The sequence below is a fragment of the Martes martes genome (assembly GCF_963455335.1).
Source record: "Martes martes genome assembly, chromosome: 1".
Taxonomy (NCBI): Eukaryota; Metazoa; Chordata; class Mammalia; order Carnivora; family Mustelidae; genus Martes; species Martes martes.
The window spans coordinates 162,600,118-162,612,757 of record NC_137888.1 but is presented as its reverse complement, the minus strand read 5'-3'; the positions used below and the strand labels follow the sequence as shown (position 1 = coordinate 162,612,757).

Below are 12,640 nucleotides of genomic sequence, written 5' to 3'. Positions count from 1 at the left end.
AATAGCCAGCTTGCAGATGTGCCCGAGTAGCACGGCCTTGTATAGGAGAACCAGGAGAGCGAGTCACAAGCCATGATCTGTGACTGGGGGGCTGGGGTCAGGGCCCAGGGGTCAGTCTCCCACTTCATTCTTGGATTTTTCAATATGCATGGCAGTGAAAGAATAAAAATGGAGTTTGAGACCTATCTTCGGAGGATGATGAAACGTTTCAGTAAAGAAGTCCATGAGGACACGCACAAGGTAAGGAAGGGTGGGAGACGCAGGGACAGGGTCCTCTGTGTCATGGCAGGGTGGTGTGGTGCACACAGCTTTGGTTCCCAGTCAAGCCTGGTTTTGTTTGGCTCTTCTACTCACTCTGTGACCTTGGCCAGTTTCTTTGTCTCCCTGAGCGGTTTCCTCATCTTTGAGGTGGAGTGTGATAAGTGCCTGCCTCGGAGGGGGGTTGTGGGGATGGAGCAAATATGACATGCAAAGTCCGGAGCACAGACCTGGCACGTAGGAGGGCTGGACCCATGGGCACTCTCCCTCCATCCCTTCTTCCACCTGTCTCATAACCTCCATTCTTACCACCACTAAAGAGACATGTTTTTGACTTCAGCCAGGAGTTAGTGAACCACATTATAGACCTAGCAAGGTACTTGGCGTTGTGGGAATGGAGACTTGTAGAAAGCTTATTTCCTACCATTAAGGAGTGTCTGTTCTCACAGACGGAACAAGACAGATGTCAAAACAGGAAATTCAAGGCTCAGAATGAGGAAAGAGAACGGTGTGGGTTGAGTGGCTGAGGAAGGTGGCTTTCTTTAAGAGAAAGGCCACTGGGGAGAGGTGGGAGCACAGAAGTGGGGAGGCTTCCTGCGACAAGTTCAGAGGGCCCTCTAGTTCTCTGTGTGTCTGTGTAATGGAGGGTGCATGCATTGGTGGCCGGTGAGAGTGAGGGAAGGGCACTCAGCTTTCCCTCGGATGGGCAGCAGACGGCCAGAGTGGGAAGAGCTGACAGGGCTGGAAGAGACAGTACATCTACAGCAGCCACAGAGATCTGGGAGTGAGATGAGCTCAGAGCAAGGACAGTGAGGAGATGAGACACCCACCTCCCTGAGGCCTTGAGGAGCACGTGAGATAGCTGTGCTGCTTGTACCTTTTGGAAGAGATGGAAGGAAGGGAAGAGTTCATATGACTCTAAGATGGGAAGCTTAAGGAGTGTCTGTTCTCTGACTGTCTGTCTCTTGACTGAAATGGGGAGGTCAGAGGTGGGGAAGGACGCAGACGGTTCTGAAGGGAAAAGGATGTAAGGTTGTGGAGGAGGTGGTGAGGAGTCATGTGATCATCTCCGGAGGTTGGGGAGCAGTTGGAGCTTGGGATCAGGGCCAGCTGGCTTTGGGGTCTGCAGCAGAAGTGGCTGGGTCCTGGCACCCAGGGAAGGGCAGAGAACCCTGTGGTGAACCCGCGCCATCCGCCAGCTTGGACAGCTACTGGCGCTTGCGCGGTCTCTCCCTTCTTCACCCCGTCTCACTTTTCTTCCCGATCTTTTTGGAGCAAATCCTAAACGTCAAGGCCTCTTAAAATATAGAAGTTTATATGCTGCAGTTTTGAGATTTGGTTATTTTGTCGAGGGAATAAGTATCTAGGGAGAGCACAAGGTGAAAGACAAGGTCTTGGGAAATGGCTAACATTGGGATTTTTACTTTCTTGTGTATAGAAATAATGAATAATTCCTGCCCACAAAATATCTCTCAGTTTGGCAGCAGAAAACACTCTAGTTTTCAGCCTACCATCTTCCCCTTCTTCCCAGGTTCACCTGCTATGCCTGCTGGCAAATGGTTTCTATCGAAGTAACATCTGCAGCCAGCCAGATCTACTTGCTATCAGCCTGTCCATCATCCCAGCTCGTTTTACCAGAGTGCCACCTCAGGACGTGGATGCCTGCTACCTGTCAAACCTGGTGAAATGGTATGCCCTCTGGCCCGTCCTGCAGAGCCCTAGTGCAGGACTTGTGTCTCTAAGAGGTTGGGGGCAGGGCAGTTCCACAGACTTCCCTGAAGGGATCCCTTATGCCGGGCCTTGGGTGCACAGCCCTGAAGATAGACACATGTCAGGCATGTTCTCTGCCCTGGAAGAGCTCCCAGTCTGGCTGAGGAGACAGATGCACCCCAGGTAATCAGGATAGTGTGAGGAGTGCCTTAGAAGAGATCTGCTGGGGCCTTTAGGTGCATGGAGCAGGTGGGGGTCTGGAAACCTCCCAGGGACGTGTGAAGTCTGCTGGGGTCTTGAGTGGAGCCAGGGTCAGCCACACAGACTGGGAAGATGAGAGCAGAGGCAAGCAGGGCTCCCGATTCCCTCTTGAGACTCTCCCGTCTGATTTTCTTGGCTATAAAAGAATAGCGAGCGTTCCTCTTGGCCTTAACCTGTGACATGGGGAATGTCTGGTTTTTCTCCAGGTTTGTTGGTACATTTACAGTGAATGCAGACCTCTCAACCAATGAGCGAGATGATCTGCAGATGACATTGGAAAGGAGGTTTGCTATTTACTCTGCACGGGATGATGAAGAGTTGGTACATGTAAGTGATTCCTCCTGGCATGGTTTTTTTTTGTTTTTGTTTTTGTTTTTTTTTTTTAATTTCTTTTCAGTGTACCAGAATTTAGTGCTCCATGCAATACGTGAACTCCATAATACCCAACACCAGGCTCACCCAACTTCCCACCCTCGCCCCTTCAAAACCCTCAGATTGTTTTTCAGAGTCCATAGTCTCTCATGGTTCATCTCCCCCTCCAATTTTCCTCAACTCCTTTCTCCTCTCCATCTCAAAGATTTTATTTATTTGTTTGACAGAGAGATCACAAGTAGGCAGAGCAGTAGGCAGAGAGAGGGGGAAGCGAGCTCCCTGCTGAGCAGAGAGCCTGATGCAGGGCTCGATCCCAGGACCCTGAGATCATGACCTGAGCTGAAGGCAGAGGCTTAACCCACTGAGCCACCCAGGTGCACCGGCACAGTTTTTTAGTGCTGGGAGCTAATGGCCATGGCAGTCACGTGCCAGATACCATTCCAGAGTTTTCCATGTTCTTCCTTATTCAGGCCTTGTGAAATAAAAAATACGTTTAGAAGCTCAGATAGGCCAAAGAACTTTCTTAGGGTCATTCTGCTGGTAAGCAACTAGAGTCAGGTTTGGGACCAATATATGGGTGGAAAGCCTGCACTCTTTTCCGTTGCTTGGTGTCCTGGGGTTGTAAGCACTTACTTTTTGGTCAGGTGCCCTAGCCTTGTTTCCCTTAACTATTCAAAAATTATGTTCAGAAGTCCATAGGAAATGTTTTTTCAAACCTTGTCTGCTGAAATCCATCAGGAAGCATTTCCCTACCTTCCGATTTGAGAAATGATATTGGCTGGCAGTGGTGCAGTCAGGAGAGTTCTGTCTACCAAAAATAGAGGTAGAAATGTGGCTTTATTTCCAGAAGGTTCCTATCATTACATATGTTTTCTGTTTGTTTAGGTAAGGAGACCAGGCTTCTTGGATCTTAAAAGCCCAAACAACTGGCATCTTTACCTCTCTTCTGATTCACTTTAAAAAAGTCTAAGATATCTGACATGGCCAGTGATGATGCCATAATACCACCATCCAGGGAAAAGCATTAATATTTGAGTATTATCCTCCAAAACTTGGTTCCTTTGTGTATTTCCAAATTATTTTACCCCCTAAGAGGTTATCGTGTGCCCATTAAATAATTACTCCCCATTCTACTCCCTCCTCTCTCTCCCTCAAGCACCTGGCAGCCACAATCTGCTTTCTGTCCCTAACGGATTTATGTATTCTGGATATTTTATGTGGAAGAAGTATCCTATGTGACCTTTTGTGTCTGGCTTCTTTCACTAAGTGTAGCTTTTTCAAGGTTTATCTAAGTTGTAGCTTATGTTAGCCCTTTGTTCATTTTCATGGCTGAATATTATTTTATTGTATGAATAGACCACATTTTGTGTATTCGTCAGTTGATGGACATTTAGGTTGTTTTCACCTCTTGGCAGTTGTAAGGAGTACTATCATAAACGTGTATGTACTTGAGTACTTGTTTTCAATTCTTTGGGTATATACCTAGGAGTAAAGCTACTGGGTCATTTTATGTTTAACTTCTGAATAATTGTTAAACTTTTCCATGGCGGCTGCCCCATTTTACATTCCCACCAGCAACATACAAGGGTTCCAGTGTCTCCAGATCTTCTCCAACACTTGTATTTTCCTTTTTTGTTTTTTATTCTGGCCATCTTAATAGGTGGGAAGTGCTGCCTCATTGTGGATTGGATTTACATTTCCCTGGTGACTCATGATGTTACCATCTTCTGTGCGTGTTAGCCACTTACATATCTTCTCAAGAGAAATGCCTGTTCAAATCGAAATGCCTGTTCAAATCCTATGCCCATTTTTTTTGTTGGGTTCTTCATCTTTTTGCTCTTCAGTTGTGAGGGTTCTTTCTATATTCAAGATGCTAATCCACTCTCAGATACATGCAAATATCTTCTATTGTGGAGGTTGTCTTTTCCCTTTCTGGAGAAAGTCTGTTGAGCCACAAAAGTTTTAATTTTGATGAATTCTGCTTTTTCTATTTTTTTTTTATTCCTTATACTTTTGGTGCCATATCTAAGAATCTAGTGTCAAATCTAATTTTCCCCCTTATGTTTTCTCCCAAGAGTTTTACAGTTTTCAGCTCTAACATCCATTTTGAGTCAATGTTTATATATGATGTGAGGCCGGTGTTTGACTCCCTCCTTTTTGCATGTGAATATCCAGTTGTCCCAGCCCCCTTGGTTGAGGAGACTATTCTTCCAGTTGTTTATTGTGTTAACTTCACTACTGGTTGAAGGCAAGTGTTTCACCGGGATTGCATGGCGTTGGTACCCATGTCAAAAAGCAGTTGGCTATTGGTGTCTGGGTTATTTCTGATTGCCTTTAGCCATCCTGACTCCTTTGTCTCCTCCATTCTGACAGTTTCTGGGTCTTCCCTCATCCTTCCTGCCTTGACACTTTTCAGAGTACTGCTTAGGAATTTTATAGAGTGTCCTTCAATTTGGGTTTCTCTGTTATTTTCTCATTCTCCTCCCAACTTGGAACTCCAGAATAAATACGCAAAAATTATTATTTTTTTTTTGCTATTACACAGCGTCTCAAAGAAAATATGCCCTCCTGTTTCTGGCCTTCTCAGTGAGGCGTTATAGTGACTCAGGAGACGCTGATATCTGCCTGGAAGATCTTGCTCAGATGCTTTATTGCTTGCCATTTTGGAGGTTCATTCCGATGAGAAGACTCCCCTCCTTATAGGGTAGCAGAATTTTTAGAACTGTGGCCTCTGGTGGAAAGACATGTTTATGGGGAAAAATTGTAAACGGAATAGGCTTTGGAGATCTGGTGATAATGATGTTTTGTACTTTTTCTTCTCAAAGTGATACTTCATTTAATTCTTTTGTTTATTTTTTCTCACCATAGCACGTACCCTCTCCAATGCACATAACCCAGTCACCCCAACCCTCCCATTCCCCTTCCATCCAGCAACTCTCAGTTTGTTTCCTGAGATTAAGAGTCTCTTATTGTTTGTCTTCCTCTCTGGTTTCATCTTGTTTCATTTTTCCATCCCTTCCCCTATGATGCTTTGTCTTGTTTATCAAATTCCTCATATCAGTGAAATCATATGATAATTATCTTTCTCTGATTGACTTATTTCGCTTAGCATAATACCGTCTAGTTCCTTCCAAGTCATTCCAAATGGCAAGATTTCATTTTTTTGGTGGCTGCATAGTATTCCATTATATATATATACCATATCTTCTTTATCCATTCATCTGTTGATGGACATCTAGGTTCTTTCCGTAGTTTGGCTATTGTGGACATGGCTGCTAGACATTCAGGTGCACGTTCCCCTTTGGATCACTGCCTTTGTATCTTTAGGGAAAATACCCAGTAGTGCAATTGCTGGGCCATAGGGTAGCTCTATTTTCAACTTTTTGAGGAACCTCCATACTGTTTTCCAGAGAGGCTGGACCAGCTTGCATTCCCACCAACAGTGTAGGAGGGTTCCCCTTTCTCTGCGTCCTCGCCAACTCCTGTCATTTCCTCACTGGTTAATTTTAGCCATCCTGACTGGTGTGAGGTGGTATCTCACTGTGGTTTTGATTTGTATTTCCCTGATGCCAAGTGATGTTGAGCACTTTTTCATGTGTCTGTTGGCCATTTGGATGTTTTCTTTGCAGAAATGTCTGTTCATGTCCTCTGCCCATTTCTTGACTGGATTGTTTGTTCTTTGGGTGTTGAGTTTGATAAGTTCTTTGTAGATTTTTGGGTGCTAGTCCTTTATCTGATACATCATTTGCAAATATCTTCTCCCGTTCTGTCAGTTAGTTGTCTTTTGGTTTTGTTGACTGTTTCCTTTGCTGTGCAAAAGCTTTTGATCTTGATGAAGTCCCAGTAGTTCGTTTTTGCTTTTGCCTTTGAAGATGTGTCTAGGAAGAAGTTGCTGTGGCTGAGGTCGAAGAGTTTGCTGCCTGTGTTCTCCTCAAGGATTTTAATGGATTCTTGTCTCACATTGAGGTCTTTCATTCATTTTGAGTCTATTTTTATGTGTGGTGTAAGGAAGTAGTTCAGTTTCATTCTTCTGCATGTGGCTGTCCAATTTTCCCAACACATTTGTTAAAGAGACTGTGTTTTTTCCATGGACATTCTTTCTTGCCTTGTCGAAGATTAGTTGACCATAGAATTGAGGGTCCATTTTTGGGCTTTCTGTTCTGTTCTATTGATGTATATGTCTCTTTTTGTGCCAGTACCATATTGTCTTGATGATTACAGCTTTGTAATAGACCTTGAAGCCTAGAATTGTGATGCCACCAACTTTGGTTTTCTTTTTCAATGTTCCTCTGGCCATTTGGGGTCTTTTCTGGTTCCATATAAATTTTAGGATTATTTGTTCGATTTCTTTGAAAAAAATTGATGGTATTTTAATAAGGATTGGATTAGATGTGTAGATTGCTCTAGGTAGCATAGACATTTTCACAATGTTCTCCATGAGCATGGGACGTTTTTCCATTTCTTTGTGTCTTCTTCAGTTTCTTTCGTGAGTACTCTATAGTTTTCTGAGATGCTTTGCCTCTTTGGTTAGATTTATTCCTAGGTATTTTATGGATTTGGGTCCAAAAAATGAGATTGACTCCTTAATTTCTCCTGTCTTCTTGTTGGTGTGTAGAAATGCAACTGAATTCTGTGCATTTATTTTATGTCTCGCCACTTTATTGAATTCCTGTATGAGTTCTAGTAGTTTTGGAGTGGAGTCTTTTGGGTTTTCCACATAAAGTATCATATCATCAGCAAAGAATGAGAGTTTGACTTCTTTGCTGATTAGGATGCATTTTCTTTCTTTTTGTTGTCTGGTTGCTGAGACTAGGACTTCTAGTACTATTTGAATAGCAGTGGTGATAGTGGACAGCCCTAAGGTCGTATTCCCGACCTTAGGGGAAAAGCTCTCAGTTTTTCCCCGTTGAGGATGATGTTCGCTGTGGGTTTTTCATAAATGGCTCTGATGATATTGAGGTATGTACCCTCTCTCTGTACACTTTGAAGAATTTTGATGAAAAAAGGATGCTGTACGTTGTCCGATGCCTTTTCAGCATCTATTGAGAGTATCATATGGTTCTTGTTCTTTCTTTTAATAATGTATTGTATCATACTGATTGATTCGTGGGTGTTGAACCACCCTTGCAGCCCAGGAATAAATCCCATTTGGTCGTGGTGAATAATCCTTTGAATGTACTGTTGGATCCTATTAGCTAGTATTTTGGTGAGAATTTTTGCATCTGTGTTCATCAAGGATATTGGTCTGTGATTCTCCTTTTTGATGGGGTCTTTGTCTGGTTTTGGGATCAAGGTAATGCTGGCCTCATAAAATGAGTTTGGAAGTTTTCCTTCTGTTTCTGATTTTTGGAACAGTTTCAGAAGAATAGATGTTAATTCTTCTTTAAATGTTTGGTAGAATTCCCCTGGGAAGTCGTCTGGCCCTGCGCTCTTGATTGTTGGGAGATTATTAATGACTGTTTCAATCTCCTTACTGGTTATGGGTCTGTTCAGGTTTTCTACTTCTTCCTGATTCACTTTTGGCAGTTTATATGTCTCTAGGAATGCATCCATTTCTTCTAGATTGTCAAATTTGCTGGTGTATAGTTGCTCATAATATGTTCCTGTAATTGTTTGTATTTCTTTGGTGTTGGTTGTAATCTCTCCTCTTTCATTCATGATTTTATTAATTTGGGTCCTTTCTCTTTTTTTTTTGATAAATCTGGCCAGGGGTTTATCAGTCTTATTAATTCTTTCAAAGAACCAGTTCCTAGTTTGTTTGATTTGTTCTAGTATTCTTTTGGTTTCTATTTCATTGATTTCTGCTCTGATTATTATTTTTCTTCTCCCGCTGGGGTTAGGCTTTCTTTGCTGTTCTTTCTCCAGCTCCTTTAGGTGTAGGGTTAGGTTGTGTACTTGAGATTTTCTTGTTTCTTGAGAAAGGCTTATATTGCTATATACTTTCAGGACCACCTTTGCTGAGTCTCAAAGATTTTGAACAGTTGTGTTTTCATTTTCATTTGTTTCCATGAATTTTTAAAATTCTTCTTTAATTTCGTGGTTGACTCACTCATTGTTTAGTAGGATGCTCTTTATCCTCCATGTAGTTGAGTTCTTTCCAACTTTCCTCTTGTGGTTAAGTTCTAGTTTCAGAGCATTGTGGTCTGAAAATATGCAGGGAGTGATCCCCGTCTTTTGGTACCAATTGAGACCTGATTTGTGACCCAGGATGTGATCTATTCTGGCGAATGTTCCATGTGCACTAGAGAAGAATTTGTATTCTGTTGCTTTGGGATGGAATGTTCTGAATATATCTGTATTGTCCATCAGGTCCAGTGTGTCATTTAAAGGCTTTATTTCCTTGTTGATCTTTTGCTTAGATGATCTGTCCATTTCAGTGAGGGGAGTGTTAAAGTCCCCTACTATTACTGTATTGTTGTCAATGTGTTTCTTTGATTTTGTTTTTAATTGGTTTATATAGTTGGCTGCTCCCATGTTAGGGGCATAGATATTTGAAATTGCTAGATCTTCTTGATGGACAGACTGTTTATGTATGATATAGTGTCCTTTCTCATCTCTTATGGTAGTCTTTGACTTAAAATCTAATTGATCTGATATAAGGATTGCCACCCCAGCTTTCTTTTGATGTTCATTAGCATTAAATTTTTTTCCACCCCCTCACTTTAAATCTGGAGGTTGTCTTTGGGTCTGAAATGAGTTTCTTACAGACAGCATCTCAGTGGGTCTTTGTTTTATTTGTTTTATCCATTCTGATACCCTGTGTCTTGCTTGGGGCATTTAACCCATTTACATTCAGGGTAACTGCTGAAAGATATGAATTTAGTGCCACTGTATGGCCTGTAAGGTGATTGTTACTGTATATTGTCTCTGTTTCTTTCTGGTCTGTCACTTATAGGCTCTCTGTTTGCTCAGAGGACCCCTTTCAATATATCATGTAGGTCTTTTTTGGTGTTTGCAAATTCTTTTAGGTTTTGTTTGTCCTGGATGTTTTTTATCTCTCCTATTTTTAGTGACAGCCTAGCTGGATATAGTATTCTTGGCTGCATGTTTTTCTCATTTAGTGCTCTGAATATATCATGACAGTTCTTTCTGGCCTGCCATGTCTCTGTGGAAGAGTTTGCTGCCAATCTAATATTTCTACCATTGTAGGTTACAGACCTCTTGTCCCGAGCTACTTTCAGGATTATCTCTTTGCCACGGAGACTTATAAATTTTACTCTTAGATGACAGAGTGTTGACCTATTTTTATTGATTTTGAGGGGGGTTCTTTGTGTCTCCTGGATTTTGATGCTTGTTCCCTTCCCCAAATTAGGGAAGTTCTCTTCTATAATTTGTTCCAATATACCTTCTGCTCACCCCTCCTCTTCTGGGAATCTAATTCTTCTAATACTGTTTTGTCTTATGTTATCGCTTATCTCTGAAATTCTCCGCTCATGGTCCAGTAGTTGTTTCTCTGTCTTTTTCTCAGCTTCTTGATTCTCCATCATTTGGTCTTATATATCACTAATTTTCTCTTCTGCCTTATTTATCCTGGCAGTAAGAGCCTCCATTTTTTATTGTACCTCATTAATAGCTTTTTTTTATTTCAACTTGGTTAGATTTTAGTTATTTTATTTTTCCAGAAAGGGATTTTCTAGTATCTTGTGTGCTTTTTTTCAAGCCTGGCTAGCATCTAGATAATCATCATTCTGAATTCTGGTTCTGCATCTTATTAATGTCCATATTCATTAGCATTAGGTCCCTAGCTATCAGTACTGCCTCTTGTTCTTTTTTTTTTTTTTTTTTTGAGGTTAGTTTTTCCGCCTTGACATTTTATCCAGATAAGAATAGATGAATGAGAGAGTACAGTACTAAAAGGGTAGTAGCAACGACCCCAGAAAAATGTACACTAACCATATCAGAAGAGACCTGAAGCCAGGGGGAGAAGAAAGGAGAAGAAAATATATATACATATTTATACACACACACACACACACACACACACACACAAGATTACACTGGTGAATAGAATAAAGTCACACACTTGATTTTTGGTATATTTTGGTCTGTTAGGAGAAACTGCCGGAATTTTAGAGAAGGAGAATATATACATAAAATTATAAGGGTAAACACAATGAAGGGATGGATTCTAACTGTAAAGATGAAAATTAAAAATGATTCTAAAAAAGGAATTGATGAGAAGTCATTTGGAAAAAAAAAACAATGTGATCAGGCTGGAGAGTAGAATAAAGCCATAGGCTAGATTTAAGGTATATTTCGATCTGTTAGAAGAAACTGTATCCTAGAATTTTAAAGAAAGGAAAACTTACATGTATCCAAAAAATAAGGTTAAATACAGTGAAGGGATAGAATATGAATATAACAGTGAAAATTAAAAAAGGTTTTTAAAAAGGTATTGATAAGATAAAGTAGTTAAAATAGTAAAGCAAAAATTAAAAAACAGTAGAGTTAGAGAAAAATAAAATTTAGAACATTCAACTTGGAGAGACTAAAGAATCCTGGTTAAAAAAAAAAAAAACAACAGGAATTGTATGTACTGTATTCCCCTTGCTCTGGAGTTCCACAGTTGTCACTGATGGCTGAACTTGGTTTTTGGCTGGGTGTTGTTAGTGATCTTCTGGAGGAGGGGCCTGTTGCAGTGATTCTCCAAAATGTCTTTGCCGGAGGTGGAATTGTACCGCCCTTGCCAGGGGCCAGGCTCTGAGAGCTTGGGGCCCCACTCCTCAGTGCGCCCTCAGAGAAAAGCAGTCAGTCCCTCCCGTTTCCCTGGTCTCCGGCTGCACTCCAAGCTCACCCAGCCTGTGACTGAGCGTTTCTATCTCTGGTGCATGGCCCTGCTTAGAGTCTCCAAATCCAGCAGATTCCTGCAGCATGCTCCCGTGCCTCTCCTCCTGGTGGAGGAAGGGTGGGTTGCTCCCCGGATCTGCCACTTGTGGGGTTCCTGCATGAAGAACAGTTGCATGACTGTGCCCAGGATTACGGTTTATGGCAACCCTGAGCTGAGAGCCCACTCCTTGGCTCTGTCTCTGTAGCCTACTTTCATACTCTGATACTTGGGGGCTGTGCCACACTCAGGTACCCTGGGTTGTTCTGTGACCCCACAGGACCTGAGATCACACTGTCCCTGCGAGGGCTCCACTCCCCCCCCCCCCCAACTTAGTCTCTGGAACATCGTCCCTCAGTGGAGCAAACTTCTAAAAGTTCCGACTGTGTGCGCTGGTGCTCTGCGGCTTGCCGGGAGCTGGCCCCTCCCCCCGCGACCTATCTTCCCTTCTGTCACCTCATATTCATTTTTCTGCACTTCCTACCTTCCAGAATGTGGTCACTTTTTTGTTCTAAAGAGTTATTCTTTTTGTCAGTTTTTTTTTTTTAATGAAATTTAACATAACACATTAAAAACCAAACTTCTCTGAGATGTAGTGAACATCTCTCCATTTTTCTATAAAGAGATACCTGTTTGGCATCATTTTTAGTAGTGTTCAGGGTTTTAGGCACCTATTGTTTGGTTGTTTCTAACTTTTCCGTGTTCTAAAAAAACTACCACAGCAAATACCATGAATTTAGTTAAAACCTCCATTATTTTCTTAGGATAAATGCATCATTCTTTTTCCCCACAGATATTTTTACTGATCCTCCGGGCCCTACAGCTCTCGACCCGACTGGTTCTGTCTCTGCAGCCGATTCCTCTGAAGTTACCCACAGCAAAGGTGGGATTCTCCCAAAGGGCAGTTGGCTCAGTGCGGAGGGAGAAATTATCATATAACAAAAAAATTGGTCATTGGACTACTTTTACGGGTCGGCATTTATGGAGCATGGGCCCCTTGGAGCCTACCTTGCTCACCCCTGTGTTTGGAAGACTGGTCACCAGTGGCACAGAGGGCACAGAGGGGCCCAAGAGAGGTCCTGGCTGCCTGGTGGGTTAGTTTCTGCCTTGTGACGCAGCAGAATGGCCCCATCCTCCTCCTCCTCTGCTGTGCTGAACAGTAAGGGGTGAAGGACTCTGCCTTCTACAGTCATCTGAGAAGGAGGCTTGGCACTA

At 42.3% G+C, this 12,640-nt stretch overlaps 1 protein-coding gene across 1 annotated transcript in view; it reads left to right on the top strand.

Annotated features, from left to right (window-relative positions):
• XPC (XPC complex subunit, DNA damage recognition and repair factor) overlaps nucleotides 1-12,640 on the top strand; it is a 51,978-nt gene that overhangs the window by 25,842 nt on the left and 13,496 nt on the right. Inside the window, exons 5-8 of the mRNA XM_080823659.1 lie at nucleotides 156-240; nucleotides 1,790-1,947; nucleotides 2,436-2,556; nucleotides 12,219-12,308. Coding sequence (XP_080679785.1) covers nucleotides 156-240; nucleotides 1,790-1,947; nucleotides 2,436-2,556; nucleotides 12,219-12,308 — 454 coding nt within the window. The remainder of the gene's footprint in view (nucleotides 1-155; nucleotides 241-1,789; nucleotides 1,948-2,435; nucleotides 2,557-12,218; nucleotides 12,309-12,640) is intronic.